This window comes from Manis javanica, chromosome 3 (genome assembly GCF_040802235.1).
Source record: "Manis javanica isolate MJ-LG chromosome 3, MJ_LKY, whole genome shotgun sequence".
Classification (NCBI taxonomy): domain Eukaryota; kingdom Metazoa; phylum Chordata; class Mammalia; order Pholidota; family Manidae; genus Manis; species Manis javanica.
Genome location: NC_133158.1, coordinates 109,296,894 through 109,320,982, shown reverse-complemented (window position 1 = coordinate 109,320,982; position 24,089 = coordinate 109,296,894). Strand labels below are relative to the sequence as shown.

At 38.7% G+C, this 24,089-nt stretch overlaps 1 protein-coding gene across 8 annotated transcripts in view; it reads left to right on the top strand.

Annotated features, from left to right (window-relative positions):
- Positions 1–24,089, top strand: part of APP (amyloid beta precursor protein) — a 241,096-nt gene that overhangs the window by 75,644 nt on the left and 141,363 nt on the right. For all 8 annotated transcript variants that reach the window (XM_017650815.3, XM_017650814.3, XM_017650813.3 and 5 more), the window contains exons 4-5: positions 19,271–19,383; positions 21,162–21,355. In XM_017650815.3, coding sequence (XP_017506304.1) covers positions 19,271–19,383; positions 21,162–21,355 — 307 coding nt within the window. The remainder of the gene's footprint in view (positions 1–19,270; positions 19,384–21,161; positions 21,356–24,089) is intronic.

Sequence of the window (24,089 nt, the reverse complement as noted above, 5' to 3'; positions counted from 1 at the left end):
GGAAAAGAACTAAGAAGAACTAAGCTCTTTTGTATACTTAATATTTTTCAGATTTAATTATTGTTAGATAAGATACAGCCTAACTTTGCAATCTCTCCCAATAGTTTCCATTAAAGCATAACTGGTTGTTTATTAAAAGGGAGGAGTTAATCATATCAAAAATACTAAAGTGAAATTAAGGAAAATAATTTTTCTCAAGTACTGTAATGCACTTTTTAAAGAAAATTGGTGTTTGTACTTAATGAAAGAATTGACTAAAATACAAAGAGGAAAAAAGTATGCTTTTTTTCAGGTACACAGAAAAAGCATCATGAATTTAAGAAATGACATAAAGATGGCAGGGAATCTTAAAGCCTGAGTTAAGGTGTATTTCAGTTTCACTATCAAGGGTGTTATTGCCACAGAAAGCTCTCAATATTTGTTTTACTGCAGAGTGTAGGGATACATTCTGTTTATATTCTTTTATCACAGCAGTCACTGAGTGGCTTTGTGAAACTTTCCCCCTCTTCCACATCCCTTGATAAATTTCAGCTCTTGCTGGTGATGTGTCCCAGGAGTCTAGGGGTTTGGGAACAGTGAAGGGGAGGGGTGTTGCTTTTGTTTTTCCTGTCAGTGGGTCTCAGGCTTTAGCTTTGACATCTGATAGTGAAGGGAAGTCCCAAGGCAATGGCAGAGCAGTAGTCTGGAGAGCAGCCAGTCCAGCCTGCAGGAGAGTGGGGCGCCCCAGGAGGAAGGGCTCCAGGAGGCGGCACTGATGCACTCATTACCTGATGCACTCATTACCTGATGCACCTGCCTATGTTTAGAGTGGGTTTTGAGTTCTTTTGGGGAATTTGGGAACGATGCAGTACTGATAGATGTGTAACAGAGTAAATTTTATAATGGAGCAAGTATTAACTTTGGAAATAGAAAGACCAAAAGTTTAAAAGTAACAAAGTTATAGGTCACAAAGAAAGAAGACATCACTGCCCAGGGCTGAGCAGTGTCGGAGCAGTGATGGCGCAAATGCCATGTACAGGACAAAACTACTGGAAGGATGGTGGGAAAGAAGCGGATGAGCTCAGGTGTGAAAATCTACTTTCAGAGTAAGAAGGCCTGTCATGGAAAAATCAAGAGAATAGCTATGTAAGCACAAAGTTTAAAAAATCTGGGCTATGTAGCAAAAGAGAACAGTAAATGAGATGACAGTGAATGGTTTTTCTTAACCTCTTGCACACTGTGAAGAGATTGATCAAGTAGGTCTATGGCAAGAAGTTGAGTTTAAGACTTCCAGGCATTTTTTTTTTTAATCTAGAGAATTTCTTTTAACATTAGATGTTGTGGGTCAAGCTACCATTAAAGGGGTTTCCTTATTTAGCTAGCTTTGAGTTGGAAAAACTAAACTGTAACTTAATAGAGCTTGTTGTATATTCTGTATCGACATTACATGGTGTTTGCTTTTCCTCAGGTAAAATTTGCGACTCTGTGTGTAAAGGTACCTTTATGCCTGTGTTACAGAATTTAGGGCAGAATTGCAGTATTTTATATGTTGTAGAAGTTTGCACTTGGTGATTGTTTTTATACCCTGGAAACATGCTGATCTTCTCTACTTATTTAGTAATGTGTTTGTTCAGGGACCCAAACTCAACATGACCAAAAAACTAGATTGCTCTTCCCTGGAAGTTTTCCACTAACCACAAATTTGTTTACATTCCTAATCCTAATCATCCACTGTATGACCAGATAGTATGATTTTTTATGTAAGTAAGATGAGGTATTGTTGTAACAATAGGAATTAAGGAGATGGCAGTGTGAGCTGGAGCCACTGTAGAAGCCCTTGGAAAAGGGTGAGGCATGGATCCTGGGGCACATGTAGAGAAAAATGAAGAGAGATGAATTAGAGGACATGTGTGCATATGTTCCAGGAACAATAGTTTGTGTTGGTAGTATTGGTACAAAATGTTGGAAAATTAGAAAAGGACTAAGATGGTTGAATATTTGGAATAGTATAGAAATCACATTTTTTTATTTGAAAGGACATGAAATTAATTAGTTTTCCATGTGGTATCCAGAAGAATATCTGAACATTCTGTGTAGTTTAATTTGTCTTGCACACATCATTAATATACCAAAATCACCTCTACGGTATACATGCTTTCTTAGTCCTTATTACATGTGTATATTCTGTGCATCAGGATAAATTCTTTTATTATGTCAATAGATGGTACAGTTGGATTAGAGAAAAAACTGCGTATATCCTTGGGTAGTATTTACATGAACTGAGTAACCTGGTGATACAGCTTCTCACTGTCTTGCGAATTTTAATAGTAAACCCTTAAAAGGGTGATAGGTTGAGAGAAGGTCTTAAAGCTAGTGGATTTGAGGGATTAATGAGGGTTTCCTTTCGTCAGGGGAATAACCCTAGAATGGTATCAGGAATGAATGGTACAGAGTGCTGAAGACCAAGAATGTTTTCCTTTAGTGCCTGTAAATTTAGAAATAATTGTTTTGTCTGAAATTTAAACTCTTCTATGATTGAGACTTTTGTTTCATTCACTGAAATATCCCCAGAGCTTTGAGCATGTCATGGCACATAGTAGGTGCTTAATAAGTGCATATTGAATGAATGGAGGATTTAACTTGTGTATTGAAAAAAGGAAGGGAAAAGAAAAGAAGGAATAGACTAACCACTAGGAAGGCAAAGTGCATAATGCATCTATTTCACATGTTTAAAAAAATGTCTAGGGTACAGTAAATGCCATTTACTTATGCCAGCTGATAAACAAGGCTGGGTTTTATTTAATAATCAAGGCATAATTTAGGAATCTCAGATTAAGAAGAAACAAAATTTTTTGGATCTGGACAAAGTAACATTAAATGCTTATCTCTGGGAAATCAGATCTAACCTATCCTACATGTGTCCAGTTTAAAGCCAATGTACACCAAAGACATCTGTATGTAGAGATAAAACATATCACCAGCTTTGTTTGTGATAGTTTCCTTATCCTTAGCTTTTAATTCTGATCATAAAGGATTGCTTTAACAGAAACCCATTTGTAAATATCACAGTGATAGTGGAGTTTAGAAACTTATTTCATTCACATTCTTGCATTATACCTTAAGAGTTAAGGTAATATGTATGCTGACCATTAATTCCTATCACATGTAAGTGCCTTTATGAAATGATGATGATTTGAACATGGTATTTATTAGGTGTCTGATGTAGAGATGTAAGAATTCCCCTTCTAAAGTTCAAATCTTATGACATTAAAATTGGAGGATTTTTTGATGAGTCATACATATTTTCAGGAATGTTACCCAGCTCAAGTTCCTTTAAATCTTCCTCTTTAGTGTTAAATACTTTGCCAAGAATATGGTACAACCTGGTTATTTATTTATTTCTTGAAAGTTTTGCTGTCACAGAGATCCCTTTCTTTGTTGCATGGGACCTTTATGAGCTCAGAGTTGCTGGATTCCTAGGAGTATGTCATGTGACTCCTTTTGCTCTATTGAAAGCGTAGAACTAATTGTCAGTCAGCGGCTGATGATACACTATATTCTTTAAGCATGTTTAATACAGTAGGCTCCTGTTCACTGTGGCCAAGAAATTATCCTGTGTTTGCCATTTAAATAATTTGAGCTTATTTTTCTTTTTCCATTTTTGTTCTTATTTTAAATTTTCAGTCAAAATTATCAATTGAATCTAAACTTACAGGTACCAATGCATGTATTTTCTTCAGTAGATTATTTGACCTCATTGTGTCTGATCTTTGACTTCTGAAAACCTTTGGTAGGTAGACCCTTTATTTAATTTTATATGTCAGTAATTTTTAGCCCCCTCATATTTCCTTACTCATCAGGGACCCCTGGGCCCTCAGTCAGTCATTTGACCCAAATCGTTAACTTCCACTGTTGCTCTTCTTTTTCAGCTGTATTCTTGATGTGAATAAAGCCTAGAATTTTATCTTCTAAGCCTCCAACTCTCTGCACAGTTAGCTGTTATGAGGCATCCATCCCTTCACCTCCAGTGAATAAGCTCTTATCTTAGCTGCCTTTCTCCAGATCCCTCAAACATTCTGCTGCCCCTCCCCCGCTGGACCCCTCGATAGCATCCAAGCCTGTTGACCTTGCCTTCTGCCCACACTGTCTTAGGCTTCTGATTTTCTCTCTGCTGACTCTCATTCTCCTTCTGGGGCGTATTTTCTGCAGCCCACTCAAGAAATACTCAGTATTGGTGTGTTCTAGAAGTCTTCCTGGGCTGTTCATTTTCTCACAATACATATAGTGACTAAAAAGCCTCATCAGTGCAGTGGTTTCCGAGAGGCCTGGCTCGATGATTCCTGACTTACGATATCCAGGCCAGGCCTCCAGGTATTTCTGGTCATCAGATGCGAGGTGACTCGCAGAGCACTGGTGATTAGCCTTGTCCCTGGAGGGCGAGAGCTTGCAGAGTACTGTTCATAGTGCCGAGTGTCGGCCTCCACTTACTGGACGTTTCATCTAAGATGCATGCCTGCTTCCATGTCAACTGGCAGATATGGGCTTCTCAGACTAACCAAAGAACACCCAAGCATGGGATATGCCTATTTCATTTTCCTCTGTTTGTCTGTTGTACCACTTAGGATAAAGATCTGTTTTAGGCAAAGGAAACCATTATTCTCAGCTTTTAGTAAAGTCTCCTGGACCCTTGATTTCCTACAGAAGAATTAATTGGATTTGAATGAGCTTAATGTGGAAACCCTGCTATTGATGCAGAAATACAGCCATTCGTGGCTAGCTATCACCAGAATGTATGATTTTTGTTGTTTGTTTTGCTTTTTCCGCTAGTTAATGACAGCAAGTAAATAAGAATAAAATGAGTCAAGCTTAAACCCCTAGGGCATACTCATGTATTTATTTTTCAATTTTTTTTAAAGAAAGGATGTACATTTAAGCATGATCCTCTCAAAATTTGACTTAAATAAGCATTTTTAGATGCTTTAGCTAAAATGTAGAATTTCTTGCAAAACACATACTTTCTATTAAAGATGAGATCTCAGCATTGGAATTAGCATCTTCTAATGTGAGGAGATCTTAAATTTATACTGGAATTTGTAAGTTGCAAGAAGAGAATTAAGTCATCTGGAAGGAAAACATGGAAGACTGTCCTGATGTAGGAATGTCAATGAAATAGTTGCCTAAAGAGTAAAGAAGATGAGATGGTCTTACCAAGTTTCAGAATTCCAAGAAACCACACATATTAGCTATTATTTATTATTACAGTTAACGCATGTTCATTTGCACGTAAGAACTGTTATCAAAGACATCTTTTGTACTTACTTGGTGTGACAGTTGGCTTTCTAAGCCATTAGCCCCATATTCCCAAAAGGTGGTCTCCTATATGTGGTCTTGAAAAATGCATATTTTCTAAAGACTTATGTAAATAGCCAGCCACTGGTTTACCAAAATGTAAAAGGTAAGACTTTGAGATATCCAGACAGTTTGAATGTAACTGAAAATGAAGCATCTGGAGTTATCCTGTATGGCATGAGCAGAAAGGGGTTGGGCCGAGAGAGGGAACACGCCCTCCTTGTGGGTGAACCTGAGTAAGCACTGCATTAAACCTTAAGCCTCCTAATAGTGATCCCATAGCCTGTCAAATTATTAGAAAGTCTGCCTTGGCCAGAAAATGGCAAATCACTTGTACTTCTCAGAAGTTTTCTGCTAGCCAGGTATTCTTAACACGAATAGAAAGTATCAAAAGTTTATCCTCAGTATTTTTCTAAAATCACAGCATTTCTGGGTTAAAAATAACTGAGACCCTAAGTGTACTTTTCCTCTGATCTACAATTCAATCATCTTTATAATTTTACGTGAAAGACAGAAACTGTGTGATTTGGTGTAAGAGATACCCTAGAATTACCCCCCCTGTATTTATAAGCCTTAGTCACACACACATTCCTCATTTATAAATGTTAAATTTCAAATGAGAGATTTGCCTTCGCCAAACATTTTTGTGTGCCTTCTACGTACATACAGGAGGGCCTCACTTTGAATCACTAGTTAAGATTTACTTTGATTTAAAAGCTGAGCTTCTGCATGCCTGGAATGCTTGCTCTTCAAAATATTTGCTCCCTGGGGAGGCCAACTGAAGATGGGAGTTTTCCTGTGACTTTGGACTGCTGACCTGGAAGACTTTGAGTAATGGAATGGGTGTTGGCACCGTCCCACTGCCTTCTGGTGGACAAGGGCCAGGAAAGGTGGGCGGGCTGACTATTCAGGCAGAAGAATTGGTCTGAAAATGTTTGAAGCCCGAATGTACCTACCCATGGTTGCCTTTGCTTTTATTGCTTAAGAGAATTTTCAACTGCTGCATCTATAAATGTGCTGCAGCTTGTAATGACACATATTTAAATGACTGCCTCTAAGCATTCGCTCTTTGCATGGTGTGTGAAATTTGAATGACATGCATGGTCTATAGAAAAGGAACAGACGTTTTCATTACAAAACTCAGTCAAGCAGAAAAGTAGCGAAGTGAGCAGAAATTTTCATTTACATCCATGATTGAAGTTGTAGTGATAAAAGAAAATTACCAGGTTCAAGAATAGCCTTGTTCTCATTCTGTTATAGGACATGGGGAATTTTGTCAGAATGGAAACAGTTTGTAATATTTGTGTTACTGAGGAAGGCTCTGATCAATAGCTTCAAATTATGTATATCCTTTAACTGACCTTAGGTTTTTCTAGGGTTTTTGAGTTATCTTTAAACAGATTCCTGTATTTCTTTTATTATCAAGTTCATTATCTGTTATAATGTGGCTTTGTGTTTCATTGCCACAGAGATTCGCAGTAATTTCTTAACTTTAACTTGTGAGCATCACATGAAGACATAACTGAGTTGGGCAAGACATAGAAGCCCTCATGAGACATGGATTAGAAAAATGGGATCAGAATTTTCCAGGGGAGTTTTCTGCTAAATAGTTGGTGCTGTCTTTTGGAAGCCTTAGTGTAGTAATTTCCTGTCCTAAACCCTCTTCCTTAGAAGTCCAGAAATTCAATTATTTCCATTCTCTCAGGAGTGAGAAGCCCTCGCAAATTGATTTACAGTAATGAAACTAAGCCTTGTTTATAAACCTGAGTGGCACTTTGTAAGTCCACAGTAAAACGGTAACAGAGGGAGGCAGAAATTCTAATTTAGCTGAAATCCACCCCTATTGAAAAAATCACATGAGTTTTGAAACATGACTCCCAAGTGAAACTGGGTAATTTTTTAAATATATTTTTATTGAAGAGTTTGATGAACCATGTATACTTATTACATTCTTTTATTCTATTAGATATTAGAGATCTGTTAGCTAACACCTCTTACAGGTACAGTGACAGAACTCTAATCCTTTTTTCTATGTTTTAACAAAAGACTTGGGAATGTAGAGCAAAGTTGTAATGCTAGTAGAAGATTGTGCTCATTCCAAATACTGTATCCTAATTGTTTTCTGGTTAGCTTTTTTGTTAAATTCCATGACATCTTTTTTCTTTTTCCTTCCATGTACTTCCTTTTGCCCTAAATAGCTTTGCATCTTTTATGATATAAATACTTTTCTTCTGAGAAGTTTTGAGTTGAGAAACCCCTGATATATAGAGTGACATTTGTCTCCTAAGGGAGCACAGTGTGGCAGGTGGGCATTGGGGATCACGCACATGGGAGAGAAGTAGGCTGGAGCAACTGTCCGGGCATCAAGGGCACATAGCATTGGGAGCTGGTTATGAGCTCGGCTGATGAATGTGTGCGCTGAGTGTCCTAGACCGGCGCAGGGAAATGGAATGAAGGCGTAACTCCTCTGTTAACCTTAGCAAGTGAGAAAGAGTCCAGGGACTTAAAGTCATGATGAGCAGCTGTAGTAGATGAAAACGAGGGAGGAGAACTAGAAAGATAAGGTTCTGCTCAGGAAGTGGGATATTGGCCTTCAGAATTGGAACATTTCTACATGTGATAAGACCTGAGGTCCAGCTTCAGGAACCTGGTTAGCTTAAGGGGCATGGAGAATCAGTGGTAACTGTGAGTTTGGCTCCCCCAAAATGTTGAGTGTTGGTTCTCTTACCTTCTTTTGCTTCCATATAAGATAGATTTCTGCCAAATGAGGAACTGCTGATTGTTTTTTCAGTACAGTTTTAGGATTTGTTGGTCAATTGTACATTTGCTGAAAGCAGGGCCCTCTAAGTGCCAGCAAGGGCCTGGAAAGGTCAGCACTGAAAGAGTTGAGACTATTGAATCCCTAGGCAAGGGTGATACACCTGAGTGAGAGACTAAGAGCAGAGCAGAGAGGACAGTGTCTTACTTGATAATCAGAATTATTCAAAGATGAGTCAGTGAAAGAGAAAGAATGAGGAGAGAGGATAGATAGACCTGTGTCAATTTGTGGGACACCAAGGAAGACGACTTAATTTAAGGAAGAAAGTGTTCCTATGGAGAACAGACAGCTTGAGGGTTGAGAAGAGGCAAATGTATTTGTTGCTATTAACCTTGAAAGAGGATTTGCGGAAGATTGTAGGGATAAGGCTGATGGCTGTCCGCCGGCAGGACCAGGTCGGGGGCCGAAAGCGCCAGTCCACAACACTGTGGAGAAGTCCGTCGGTGAGAATGCTCCTTCTGTCCTGATGACAGCCTGCCTCGCACATGGGTTTCTGAGTGTGGTATGTGGAAGAAACATGCCGTGTATTTTTACCTCTCTGTCTAATTTAAGGTTTTGGTAATAACTGGCGGTTCTCTTGCCTCACGGTACATCAGCCTGATTGGTATTATGTTAGCAATTATGTGGCTTTTTAAAAGCCTCAGAACTAACCCCAAATTAATGGCATATTTAAAATCTATCAGGCTATGAATATTTTAATAAGTTGGAAGGAAAGAAAAGTGTTAGGAGAAAGCCACCAGTGACGATGTTTGAATTTTTCAAGGGACAAAAATGACAAAATCCCTACAAGATCTGCCTTTCAGCTCCTTTCTCAGGATATACAATGCTCAGCTAGGTGAGAGATGAGTGGATTTCAGCCTACCACACTTAAGTTTCCACATCTCAATTAATCATATACTCATAAATACAAATTATAACAGAAGTACCAAAAGAGAAATGGGGAAAGAAGGGCCATTTGCTCGGGAATGTGGTTAATGGTAGCAGCAAATTCAACTCCAGTGATAGTTCTCTCGGTGATTAAGTGTGTGGTATTTTGAAAGCATAGAGAACTGTAAACATAGTCTTTTAGTGTGTGTCTTGCCAATGGGTTTCACTCCCGGGCAAGTTTACTATGTATTCAGTGAGACCAAGGAATTACAATGGAACGTTCTTGGGGTGCAAGGGTTTATACCCAAATTTATTCCCACAGTGGTAGGTCAGTCACTAAAATCCCATTCACTCAGAGCAAGTCTGCATGCAGCAAGCCGGTCTCTGCCTCTGGGTCTCTCTGACCGCACAGCCATCCTCTGGCTGTCTGTCTTTGGTGCTGCCACCACTCTAGTCTCTTCTCTGCTCTCCTGCAGCCTTGCAGCTGTGCCACCGTGTCACCCAGAGCATTGGGCAGGGCTCTTTCTATAGAGTCAATAGCATCGTATTGCCCACACATACATAGTGAGCTAGCCAACCAGGGCCAGGTGAGGATCCTGGACGTAGGAACCTTCACTTGCTCCACAGTGTGAAAGGGGACTTAATCCTTAAAAATGGTGCCAAAGTGACAAATCTATGGGACAGGGCACAGACTTACAGAAGGAAGGCATTGAAAGATTTTATTGTATTTTCTAAAATGGAACAAGTCACACCAGTCATAAAACACAAATATTGTATAATTCCATACATATGAAGTACCTTCATTAGTCATGTTCAGACAGACAGAGCTAAGTAGAATCCTGGTTGCTGGGGAATTGGGGAGACGGATTTGGGGATTTGCTTAATGGGTATACTGTTTTCAGTTTTGCAAGATGAAGAGATTGGTTGCACAAAAAATGTGAATATACTTAACACTTGTCTTGCCAATGGGTTTCAGCCCTGGGCAAGTTCGCTATGGATTCAGTGTGACCACAGAAATTGACAGCAAAGCATTCTTGGGGTGAAAGGGTTATACCCAACTTTATTTCCAGGTGGCAGGTCAGTCACTAAAATCCCATTCACTCAGAGCGAGTCTGCATGCAGCAAGCCAGTCTCTGCCTCTGGGCCCCTCTGTCTGCACAGTTGTCCCCCACAGCCGTCCTGTGGGCCTCTGCCCTCAGCACTGCCACCACTCCAGCGTCTGCTCTGCTCTCCTGCAGCCTTGCATCCCTGCCACTGTGTGGTGCACAGAACAATGGGTGGAGCTCTTTATGTAGAGTCAACAGCCATGTATTGCCCACAGGTGTGCAGTGAGCTAGTCAACCATGGCCAGGTGAGAATCCTGGCCACAGGAACTCTCATTTTGTCCACACACTACTAAACTGTACACTTAAAAATGATTAAAATGGCAAATACCATGTTATGTATTTTCCCACAATTAAAAAGGAAAAGGCAAGCCATTCTATAAACTTGTTTTATAATGCAATAACCTGTAACTTTAAAAAAACACACACCCTAAAAAGATTAGTTATAATGGATTACCTTAGTAGACCCTTGCTACCTGTAGGAGCAGCTGAATCAATCACTTGGGAGCTTGTTAAAAAGGCAGAATTGGTCCCACCCTAGACTTACTTGTTCAGTCAGAAACTGCATTTTAACAAGATCCCCAGGTGATTCAGGTGCACATTAAAGCTTGAGAAGCCCTGCTCTAAACATCATTTCTCAAAGTGTGGTCCATGAACCACCTGAATCAGGATCCCTCTGGGGACCAGATGCATCCCAGCAGCATAGATTAGGCCCAGGTGATGGGGGATGGAGGGAGAATGATTGTATATTCTGATCAGGCACACTAAGTATTGCCGAAACATATTAGAGCTTGAGAACTCCCGTATCTGGAAAGTTTTAACAACTGTTATTATTCACAATGACATCTTTTAACTGATAGTGGAGTTACTACAGATATGAATAACAAAAAAGGCCTGTTACTGAGAAAATCCAGAATATGAGTAATAATGTGATAAAAAAGGCAACAGAAAAGGCACGTGTAACTTAACCAGTCTTGGGTTGGTTAGTGAGGAAGCTGTGATTTAGAGTTTGTGCAATAGTATAACGGTTTTCTGGGGTACCGAGCATTACAAGAGAGTCCGGCACAGAGTCCAGCGTGGCTCTGTTATTAGCTGTGCAGGAACCCTTGAGCCTGGTGTTCCTCATTTGTAAAGGGGAATTGAATCTATGATCAGTTGTAATTACATTCTCAGACAAAGTTAAACTTAAAAAAGCAAGAATTTCCTTTATTAGTGATAAGTATTCTGAAATTCTTGAAGTTTTTAAAAATGTAAGTGCTACACAAAACCCAATTATAGAGTAAGAGAAAAGTTGCTCAGAAAAATCTAAAACCAAGCTCTGTTTAGTTGCTAGAGATGCCATAGAAGAGAAACCCAAGTTAGTAAGGTCTCTCAGTTACAATAATTTTCATGGACTTTCTTTTGGGAAAGCTAGAATGTGGATAAGAAGGTAAATAGGTATGTCCTTATTATATGAAATTCTATATGGGGGCTTTAGAGAAATTTTTAAGTAGACTGTAAGTTTTAGATTTACAGAAAATCAAGAAGATAGCCCAGAAAGTTTTCATGTACCTCTCGCCGGTTTCCCCTCTTACTAATTATATTAGTCTGTACATTTGTTAAAATTGATGAGCCAGCCTTGATACATGATCATCAATAAAGTCCATACTTTGGGCATATATCCTTAGTTTTTACCTAATGTCCTTTCTCTGTTCCAAGATTCATCCAGGAAACCACATGATATTTAGCTGTCAGGTCTCCTTAGGTTCCTTTTGGCTGTGACTCTGTTCAGCTGGCTGGGGTAGTAACTGGTTTCTCCAATGTAAAGTTCCTCTTTTTCCCCATGGCATACTGTGCTCTTTAGAAGGAAGTTACTGTGCATAGCATACAACAGAGGAGTGGGGAATTGCATGTCACCTCAAGAGCTGAGTATGTAGGTTCTTAGAAATTCTAATGTGCAGGTTCATCTCTTTCCATCCATTTATGTATTTATTCAGTTGAATTGGACTAATGGGTATTTATTTTATACTTTGAATATAATCCAGTACCACTTTGTATGTCTTTGCTCAGATTACTCCAGCTTTGGCTGTTGGGGTGCTTTCAGTTGGCTCCTGGGCATGTTTAGCATACATTTTCCCCCCCTCAATGAGATTCTCCAGACTCACTGTATATTTCCTGCTCCAATCCTAAATCATGTCTTTCTCCAAGGAGCCCTGGTTCCTTTTATTGGGGAATGGTATTAAACACTAAGATCTGGTCATTAGATCTGTTCATTACTGCTAGAGTGGTCAGGGAAAGCAAGCCTCATTGAAAATATGGTATCTGCAATTGTGGGGGCACAGAGCACCTACCTCTCAGAGGGCAGTCTTTACTTTGAGGCCTTCTCAGCTAATAGAGGTAATAAATTTGTGTACACTGACCCTTGTATTGTACATGTCAATAAATATTTCTATAGTTAACCATCTGAATATATGTTAGGCCAAATATGAGTTTATCTTGACATGTCCACCTCATATATTACCACATGGGTCTTTCTATCTCCTCCCCTTGCTTAAATGTAAATTCTTATTCTGACAGTGAGAACCCTGCTCCCACCATCCACCATCCATTTACTTAATTGTTCAGTCTTAGTACACTTGCACAGTGGTAGCAGAATTGTTAACTTGTACATAAAAACTCCAAAATTAAAATTGCTAACAAATGTTTATTTTATTCCTTTATTTTTTTCTTTATGTCCTTTGCACTGTTTCCATTGTTCTAAGACCGGTGTTATTCAGTGCCTTGGCCAGAGAGTATTTCTGTCTTTTATCCAGCCTACTGTTGCTGTATGTACATGAGGCTAAGCTCCACTCACTTGACTTAAATCAGAGAGAGGATTTGAATGAAACTCTTAGCTTCCATTTCTTTTGCCTTTACATTATGCATTTAGATTCTGCCATCTGGCAAATAGTTCTGATGTTACAAAAGCCATCTGTGGTTTCAGCATAGTTTCAGTGAAATGGTGGTGGTAGCAACAGTCACTTCTTAATGCACCATGTAATCACCTTCCTGTCCTCCTTGAGAACCCAGTAACTACCCACTCTGATACAAAACTCCTCTAACAGTTTTATCACAGAGTGTGTGGAGAGGTATTTGACTGCTTCTGTAAGTGTTCTTCCTATCACTGAATACAGATGCCTTCCAGAGAAATTCCCCAGTCTACTTAACATGAAAGTTACAAAATATCAGTACATTATAAGCAAGTTAAAAGAAGAAATGTTCATGGAGTAAGAGTCTAAAATGATAAAATTAAAAATTGCCCGAGTAAACATTTGTCTACAGTTTTCATTTGGATATGCATATATGTAGTAGTGTAGGCTAATAGACACATCAATCTGGAATTCTTTTGTCTCCACATCAATGAGGAAAGATTGAAGAGTCTTTTTTCTATCTTTTGCGCTGTAAAACATTTACATCCTCTGGAATAGGAATATGTTAAATCGTTGACTTTTTGTCTCTTATTCCTGTAATTTGATCCTTTAAATTCTCCTTCAAACTGTATTCAGAATCTTATTACTGCTCCCCATCTCTGCTGCTATCACCCTGGTCCAAGACATCTCCTACCTGCATTCTTGCAGCAGCTCCCTGCCTGGTCTTCCTGCTTCCAATATTGACCTGCCTGCAGGGCAAGAATAATTCACTTAGAAAACTACTTCCCAGTCTTTCCATGTTACTCAGAATTCTGGCCACAGTATGGTCAATGTTCAAGGCCTCACACAGCTTGCTCTCACCCGCTCACCTCCTCTCTGACAACAGTCGTCCTCCTTGCTGGTCTGTTCACCCAACCAGACACGCTTCTTCCTCTGCCTAGAATGTTCTGCCCTCTGAGAGGTAGGTGCTCTGTGCCCCCACTATTGCAGATACCATATTTTCAATGAGGCTTGCTTTCCCTGACCACTCTTTAAAATTCCACCCCCAAAAAAGTCCCTATCCCTTTCTCTGCTTTTTCTCCCTGTGTATTGGACATTGGACAGTCTATATTTTTTTCTTTATCTTTTCCCACTAAAATTTCATTTAGTTCCATCTCTTTTGTCTACTGCTGTGTTCTCAGCACTAAGAATAAATGGAAAGCATGCATTGAAGAGTTAGTGCATAAAGGACTGGGACTGTCGGTGGGGATTCAGGAAACCCCCCTCTCACAGCCAGGACCAGAGACCCCAGTGCACAAGGTGGAATTACTAGTCACTTGGATACCGCACTTTAAAATCACAGGGACATGGCCCCACTGTGCTGTTGTTTATATATCACAATGTAAGCAACACTGAAACAGTACCATTTCATCTGCAGAACTGTAACTGGATAATGATAATGTAACGAAATAAAACCCCACTGCCTTCAGTAGTTGAATAGTAGGTGATCAGTGACCAATGAAGAGTAGCTGGTAGTGTTCTCATTAACTCTGATTATTAATAAGACAAACAGAAGTTGTTGGTGGATACTGGGGAAAAAGATGACAAAATAATCCATTGAGCACCATTGTTATGGGCCCTGAGTTGAGCACTTAATGAATATTAACTCATTTAATTCTCTCACTCCACCATTTACTGCATGTGTGACCTGGGCTGGTTGTATACTTTCTCAGTCTCACCATCTTCTCTTATAGAGTCAGGTCTTTGGAGCTGCCTCAGTGTGTGGTCTTGGGTATCGTGAGATGATGTACGTAAAGCATTTAAGGCATTGCCAGGCACAGTCCAGAATTGCTGAAACTGTTTACATCTTACTTTCAAGAGCCAGGTCTGGGCAGTTCCTCACCCTTAGGGTGGAGTATTGCACAAGGAAAGATGCACAAGGAAGCCAAGGCTTTGCCATTTTTCAATAATTGGATTGCTAGGACATTCTTAGACCGACTTCCCTTTTCTGAGTCTTTTAGTCTTGGAAGACAAAGAAGGGCACACCCTGAACAGAAATCCATGACCCCCATACCTTCTCAGCCCATTCATTCCCATTATTCTGGCAACTGCAGTTTAGTCCTCACAGGTTCGTGGGAACATCAGTTTTAAAAACTGAGATCTCTGTGCCTTGAAGTACCTACGCAAAGTTTTGGAATCTTGTAATCAATCGATTCAATTCCACTTTGACTCTCAAAAATTTAGTGGTCTCAGTTGTGAGAAATTTTGTTTTCTTCCGATACCCTTTCCTCCCATTTCTCCCTGAGCCATGGATTCAGAGTCCCTTTGATTTTAGCACTTCATACTCTTATTTTGTCTTCCTGGAAATAATCTGTCTTTTGAAAAAGCAACAAAAAAATTGAAAATTACATTCCTCCCTGCCTTTGAATTTCATAGTGTAGGAAACTCTGCTACTTGCCTGTTTAATACGAGTCCCACTTCTTCCTTTCTTGCTTTCTAGAAGTACGAGACTTTTTGTTCAAGGTGACAATGTGCTCAGCTGAAAATAACTTCCAAAAATTCCTTTGCAGTTACATGTGACCAGATAACATAATAATAGCAAAGAGGGTGTCGATAATGGAGAAGGTGTCCCTCCCATGGAAAAGAGCAAAACTTCATTAGGGCAAATAATAGGAAAAAAACCTTTATTCCTTGCCTGTTCCCCCTGTTCTTGCTGGAACTTGGACATAAATTCTTAACGTTTGTTTGACCACAGCACATGTTAAGGATGCAGTACAGAGAGATAGGAATAGCCTGGTCCCTGAGGGCATCACTGCCTATCTGCAGCAGCAGCCCCAGCCTTAACAGCAGACTTCGTGAGAGAAAGAATCCCCTCCTGTCTTTCCTATGTTTAGCCACTGTCCATCCTGTGTCTCTTCTGTGCAGTGAATGTGTTTCCAACTGTCCTGCATGGCTTTCTAACTAAATGAAGTCTAGTTTTATTGTTGAATTGACTGCATTGTAGATTATGACATTTTAAGGCCTTTTATGGTCTAAAAGGGAATCTTCTGTTATAAAAGCCAAAGGGAATAGGGTTATTTGGTGAAATAACTCATTTTGACTAGAGTTTAAGTAACAGTGAGTTGAGTTACTACTCAAATTGAGAGCCTGGAGACTTAGATTTTTCCAGCCAGTTCTCCTGCCAGTAGGCTCTGTGAGCAAGCCTCTTGACCTGGGCTCTTTTCCTCCCCTCTGCAAAACGAGGTCATTTGAGCTAGACAGCCCTCTCAAAGACCACCAGAGACCCCGTGGATTGAGGCCCGCGGAGTTCCAATTGAACTTGGCAATGTTGTTCACAATGCCAAGACTTTTTAGCTACAAAGCCAGATGCAGTTCTTGTTCATTAGCTTTGAAAAATTCCCTTTCAGTTGGAGAGTGTGTGTGTGTGTAATATCAATTACAAACTTGTACAACAAGAAACTAGGTTGTGTGGTTATCAATAAATATGCACAGTGTATGTTGATGAATTGATTCACTAGGATTAAATGGTGCCAGATTTCCTAAAGTTCAGCATAAACAGGAACATTTCTCATTACGATAATTTATTTTGGTCTGTTTTGCTTGAATTCTGTTAAGAATTCCTTTGCCTAAGAATCAAACCAAATAAACAGAAAATTTATTTAAAAAATGAAAGTCTGTGTTGCTTGACAGGGATACTTCAGATACATTCTAGCAGATTAATTTTTAATAAAAAAAAAATTTTTTTAGAGCAATTTTAGGTTCACAAAAAAACTGATTGGAAGGTATGGAGAGTTCCCACACATCCCCTGTTGTATCATAGATTTTTAAGAATTAAAAAGTGGGACAGCAAATATTACAATATCTTTGTATGTTGACAGATGGTAACTACCCTTTTCATAATGTGTATTATAGTAATATATATAATTGTTGAATCACTATGTGGTATACCTGAAAGCAGCATAATATTGTATATCAATTATATTTCAATTAAAGAAAAATAGTCACATGGACAGTAAAAAAAAAACACACTTCTAAAAATAGAGATAACATAAACCATGTTAGCTAAACCAGTTTGTGAGAAGCTTGTTTTTACCATTCCTCTTTATTTTAAAAATTCTAGCAGATTTTTGTGATTGAATTGCTGAATATATAATAAGCCCTGCTTATAATATGTAATATAAATTATATAATAATTTATATCTTAACATTTATCTCAGGGGCTTGGTTATTATCTCCTGAGAGCAGGTGGCCTTAGATACATTTCTGTGCAGGCATTTCTCACCTGGGAAGTGAGGTTTATATTATGCGAGACCCATTACACCTCTGTTGCAAGGCAGAGGTGCAAAGATGCAGATAGCGCATCAGCCAGAGCCATGCATTGGTGTCCAGGACTCCGGGGTTCCTTTCCCACCAAGCATCACCTGTATACCTTGAGGGCACCCTGTCTCATAATTCTTTCATTCTCTATAACTCAATATACAATGCTGAGGACATCACAGATTATGTAAAAGATTTAAGGAATGACAAGATGAAAGGCTCTTAATCACTGTGATTTGCTTAGATTTTTATGTAAAAATTATTTATTAAAATAAGTACTTAAATACCATGAGACATCATGCATGCCTGAACTCAAAGCAGACAAATGTTTAAACACCTTCATAGAAGGAGTTTTTTAAAGAATGCTTTTATATAAAGGGAATGAAAACTTTTTTCCTTCCCCTTCTGAGAGCCTTTTATCACTCTTTATGTTGCATTTTAGGAAATTTCATGTAGCATACTGTGAAGGTAAAAGGTGTATTCTGGTCTATGCTGGTGTGCAGACACCTTGTATTCCATGGTTATTTGGAGTTGGTTTGTCTGACCTTGAGTGTCTTGTCTGAGGGGTTACAGTGCCTGTTCAGTGGTCTCTCTGCTTTCAGGGTCTCAGTGTGCTAGTCCATCCTTCACTTGATTAAAGAGTTTATCTGAAAAACAAACTGGAGCATGTCATTCCTGTTTAAAATATCCTTTGGCCTGTGTTGCCTCCAAAATGGTATCCAGAATTTTTTACTCTAATATTAGAGTCCAACATATTTCTCCTGTCTTATTTACTTCTAGACTCCCCTGTCCACTCACCCTTGAGTTCCAGCCACAGCAGACTTACTTCTGCCTCTTTTACAAGTATGCTTTGCCTTTTCCTTATTCTCTCTTCAGAGGAGGCTCCTCATTTTCTGAAGTGCCTTTTGCCATCCATTCAACCATCCATCCATCCACATATGGTCATGTTTGCTGGAATTGGGCCAGGTGTTGGGTATAGAATGTTAAACAAGCTAAATAACTGTCTTTTCATTTTAGAACTCCCATTCATTTCCTACTTGGCACACCTATGCTCATCTATACGCTAATAAGCCATCTCAGTGTTACTTCTACTTTGAGGTCTTCCCTAGCGCACCCAAGCAGATGTGTTCATTATGTTAGCCCATCACTTCCTTCATCTCTGTTATAGCGTTCACCTTCATTCATTAAGGTATTTATTGCCGATTGTGTGCAGAATCTACGCTAAAAGCTAGGGATACTCCAGTGAACAAAACAAAAATTAAGCTCGCAGCTTACATATTATGCTAATTATCCAACTCTGACCCTCTTAAGAATGTGCGTTTTTCTGGAACTTTGTGTAATATCTTTGCATCTGCAGTACCAGCACTGCTAGAAATAATTTGCATAATACATTTTCTTTAAAAATATAGCAAAAGTCTAAGGAGCAGTTTTTCATAATTTAATTGAGTTAAACAATATGTGTGTATATATTTGTGTTATATACATAAACATAATAAACATGTGCATATATGGATTTTGTTCAGGACATAGAGAAATGCGAAATTTTCTAGTTCACAAACAGATTAAAATCTTCAAGGAGTGTGGACAATAATTTATATTGATTCTGCTCAAATGATTGCTTAAGCAATGTCATCTGTATTTTTTACCCTTGTTGGCAATTGAATGGCAGCATTTTATATGATTAACTTTGCAGTCAGAGCTTCATATTAATTAAATGAAGATTTCACTTAAAACATATGAAAGCATTTCATTCAACCATCAGGGTTGATGTGGCAAGAAAGTGAGCCACCTAAGGACTCAGCACTTCCCATTGTAAAGGTACTAATCTTTTGTGGACAGATCACTTTGTTATTCAGAAAGCTGTCTGACTTCTCTGATGTCCTTTACCGCATCTTTCCGTGATACCATCCCTTTGATAAGTCAACTGTGATGCGGGCGGAATGACATGAAGGGGTTTTCCTTTCTTGCAGTTGGTGAGTTTGTAAGTGACGCCCTCCTTGTTCCCGACAAGTGCAAATTCTTACACCAGGAGAGGATGGATGTTTGTGAAACCCACCTTCACTGGCACACCGTCGCCAAAGAGGTACCTGGCCCATGTGTTCTTTATTCTTTTCACGTGAAGATTCCTAGCGATACATGTAATGACATTTTAGAGGGTTATTTTGAGGCGATAGGGCCCTATTTAGAATCATTACGTGTCTCTGCCATGTCTTATAAATTGGAAACTAACTTCTATAAACCTTAAAATGTACCTTTTTCTCGAATTATTTTTTATGTACCTATTGTTTCCTTTTGACATATACAAAGTTTTTATAATTTAACCCTTTTTCCTGTTACCTACTGTGGAGTACAGTGGTAGGACCCGAAGACACTTGTCCAGTAGCTTGAAAGCTATAGTTAGAACTCAGGTTTGAAGTTATGCCACCCAGTTTGTGTTCACTGAGCTGCCACCTTCATTTAAGGCTGGCACCAATCCTAGCCTTTGCTAAGCCCTGCTTTTGACAGAGCTGATAAATGACATCAGGTGATTAGCAAGAAAGGTAAAATTTTGATATTACTACCTTCAAACCTGCTTTGTCCCTTTGATTTATCATGAAGCTTTTCTAATAAATTCATGCAGTTTTCTGTGGTGAGGTCAGTCTCCTAGAATTAGGCCACCCGGTCTAGCTCAGCAATTCTCCAGAGCGGGTTTGTTTGGCTCCCCTAATCTGCCCAGGAGCATGAGCCAATGTCTGGAGTCCTCAACCACAATACTACTGACATTTTGGACTAGATGATTCTTCGGTGTGGGGAGGGTAAGGTGAGGCTGCCCTGTTCAATGAAGAAAGCTTAATTCAGCAGAATTTAGTAGAATTAACTTTAATAGAATCCCTGGCCTCTAGCCACCAAACGCCAGTAGCACGACCCCTCCCAGTGTGACAACCCTGATCTAGCTCAGTTTAACCATTATATTATCATAGTCTTAAAGCTGTTAGGCAGAAAACACCACTTAAGAGTGAGCATTAATTTTGCCTTTTATAAAATCTAATTTACTATAAAACAAAACTTTATATAAAAATGTGCTTGGAGGTTTAATTGCTTATTGATCTTAAGAAAACAAACCAGTTAAAGTCCAGCTATGCATCTGATAACCGCATTTTTCATTTCTCCTTGAGTTTTTAAAAAAAAAAGTTATGAAGAAATGAGAATGACTGTAATTCTTATGAAGTCAGAATACACTGTGCAATATTTTCATTGTTTACTTATATGTGTTGAATTATTAATCTTCCCTCTGTCAACAGTGGATGCTTTCAAAGCTTTATGTTAATATAGATTTGTGCTAATTTAGCAAATCTCAGAAGAGTAAAAAGATACTGAAGGACAATAATGTCTAATAGCTGTAAATACTGATACATAGCAGAGGATAATTTCTTTTCTTCCTAGGATTGATTGTCTGGGAATGAGCCAAAAGAGTTAGAATTTCTAGAATAAAATAGGTGAGAGAAACTTCATTTGTAATGGCGGTAGAAGGGAGCTGGGGAAATGCATGCAGCCGTCACTACTTCCTGAGCCCTTGTGAAACCAGGAAGCACCAACCTTCATTCACAGTGCAAGCTTCTTCACATTTTACTTCCTTATTAGTTTCATTCCTGTTGTTTCTATTAATTTCTATATCCTTATTAAATAAGTAGTGAAGTTTAAAAATAGAGTAGCAAAATAGAATCTCTGTTGTAAATCCACTTAAAAGACACACAGTCCTTTCCATTGTAATTGGTTCTTGATGTATTGAGTCTGTGTGTTGATGATTATATTTGGGATCTTCTTATGGTAGAACAATCCACTCTATTATCACGGTCACTGTTTTCTCCTTACCTTCTGTAGACCTGTAGTGAGAAGAGTACCAACTTGCATGACTATGGCATGTTGCTGCCCTGTGGAATCGACAAGTTCCGAGGGGTGGAGTTTGTCTGTTGCCCGCTGCCCGAGGAAAGTGACAGTGTGGATTCAGCTGATGCAGAGGAGGATGACTCGGACGTCTGGTGGGGCGGAGCAGATACAGACTACGCAGATGGGAGGTAAGTTGGCCTTTGTGTTTGCCAAAACATCTAGCCTATAGTGTTGTTTCTTCTGTAAATGATCTTTCCATTTCTCATTAAAAGGATATCTGCCCACTGCTATCAAAGTTTGCTTTTATGGGAAAAAAATCTAACCATGGTTTCCTGTATGGTTATGACCTTACTGTTGGATATGAAAATAACTGATTGAGCATCACTGAGTTCATCTTAACTATCTTATTTTAATCTTAAGAGTTGGGAACAAAATTCCTGTAATACTATAATAGGTCACTGGTAGTTCAACAGAGAATTGAAATCTGAGTGAGTCACATGACATTTGGTTTTGGTTTGTAATTTTGAAATGTTTTTAAACTGTCTTGGAATTGTTTCATCAGTCACTAGCTAAATCTGGATTTTTGTTAAGAAATATTTGGTTTTGGAGTTTTTCATTTGCTTTTATGGGGTTTTCTGCCCTTTATTGTCTTTTTCTTTGTAAATGAAGTCAGAAGCATTTTAAATATTTGCTAAAGTTCTTTAACTTTCATGATTGTTAAGAAATACATTTTCACCTGTTTTTCTTTGAGATCTCGATCTGATAACTCATAGATTCTTATTTTTAATTAAAAGCAGACATCTATATTCAGATCAAAAAATTGCAAAATCAGAACCTTTGGGTTAAATGAAAGACATCTAGTTCAGTCATCAGTTTCCTGCTCTGTCATCCCCAAAAGGTAACCATAATTATATCACTTCTCTTTTTCCTTCAGTTATTCTCTCAGATATTCCCTAGTGTTGACAGATTGCCAAGTAGAACATTAAATATGAATTGTAAGACTTGTTATTAATATAAAGTTTTCTGACTTTTACATAGTCGGGCACAGGTTTTTCTTTTTAATAATATGCTTTGTAGACTTTTAAAAATAATATTACAAAAATGCAAATACAGCTCACAAATATATAAGAATCCGCAGTTGCCATTTCGGTTTTGAGGCTTCAATTCATGGCTGTCACCAATTTTATCATGACTCTTTGTTAGTTAAGCTCTTTTGTGTTCCCTCTTTACTAGGTTTAGAAAAATTGTGTTCAGTGTAGCAAGACATAAAGCTAAACAAACAAATAAATTATAAAGAAGAAAAGAAAGAAGGGGAAAATGTATTCTCACAGTGTTTTCAGTTTATAAAAGTTGCAAGTTCAGTAATATGAACTGTCCTTCTCCCATGGCAGTAAATGTCAGTGAGAACAGGATGTGCCAGTGCGAAAGCTTCTGAGTGTTTTTGCCATGGAATTAAGTAGTTGTGTTCTGGGCCATGGCTGTTCCCCTCACCTGTGTCCATGTGTTGGATGCAGAAAAGTCCAGTGGTTTGGGTTTCATTGATGCTTTACCTGGAAGTTGGAGGTGCTTAGTTCTTACAGTTTTTATAGCTTTTTCTTGTTCTTCCTCAGTCATACATAGATTAGACAGTTTCAGAGTCACTTCTTGGAAAAAATTCTCATTGCCATAGCTCTTACTATACGGTGTCAGTGCAACCAGTAGTTTAAAGGGAAGTTTGAAGTAGTTGGGTAGGCATTCTCTTTGGTCATAGGTCGGTTGGATACCTGATCAGTTCTCATTACTGAAATGACTGTGTGCTTAGTAAACAACCTAAATAATGGCAAGTAAACCAAGAAAGCTCCATGGCCACTGTTAAAATTACATAGAGCTGACTGTGAACTTGTGACCCTGTATCAAGGCTGGTAAACCATCAGTCACAATCATTCGTTTACAAGGGACTTTTGAAGTTAAAAATAGGTGTTTTTGCTTAATCCTGTGAGTGAAAGGCTTTTGTCAGGCCCACTTTCCCATTTAACACATTTTTTATATCTTGTGAAACCTACTTTTTATTGGGAGTGTATTTCAGTATGTCTTGATCTTTTCCTTCTATACGCCTTCCAACTTACTGACCTAATTGAAATCAATGCTAACATCATATCTTAAGAAACCCTCTCTGTGGCCCTTTATATTCCTGTAACCGTTTCACCGGTGCTGGAGATTCATAGGGCTTCCTGTTCTGGCCTTGAGTCCCTTATTTATTTATTTCTGTCACTCAGTAATTGTACCTCTTTTAATATCCATCTCTCTGGTTATATTACTGTCTGCCCTCTTTCTTACAATCACCAGTTAAAATCTAGCTGCCTACTTCCTCATCTCCTTCCTTTGTATTCCATCTGTGCTACCTGCAACACAGTCCTCCCTTGGACTCTATTGCTTAGAAACATTATAGCCTTAGGGTTTCTGCCTTTGCCATTCCTCTCTGACCATGATCTTCTGATTTAAACCTAAAACACTCATCAAGTCCAACTGAATTTCACCCTTCCCTTATGATCACCTACTTGATGCAGACTTGTAGTCCATTATTCTCCTTTTTGGGGAATAAGGGTGTTCTTTCTACCAGAATGGACCCAATGGATAACTATTTTCACATATTCATTTGAATATCCTGTACTTGTTGATACCCTTCACATTTTCTCAGCATATTTTTGTCAGTCCTCCATATTTAGAAAAAGTTAATTACTCCCTTTAATTGCTCCTGAGTTTTCTAAGGTTGATGTATCATGTCATACAATACCCCGGTTAGTTCCATTTCTTATTTGTACTGTAATACCAACTGGGATCTTAATGTTACTAGATGCACCTTATTATCAATATTTGATGACCTATATCACCTTCCACAAAGCAGTTGGCCTGAGACAACCCCATTCTAATTTGTTCCCAGCA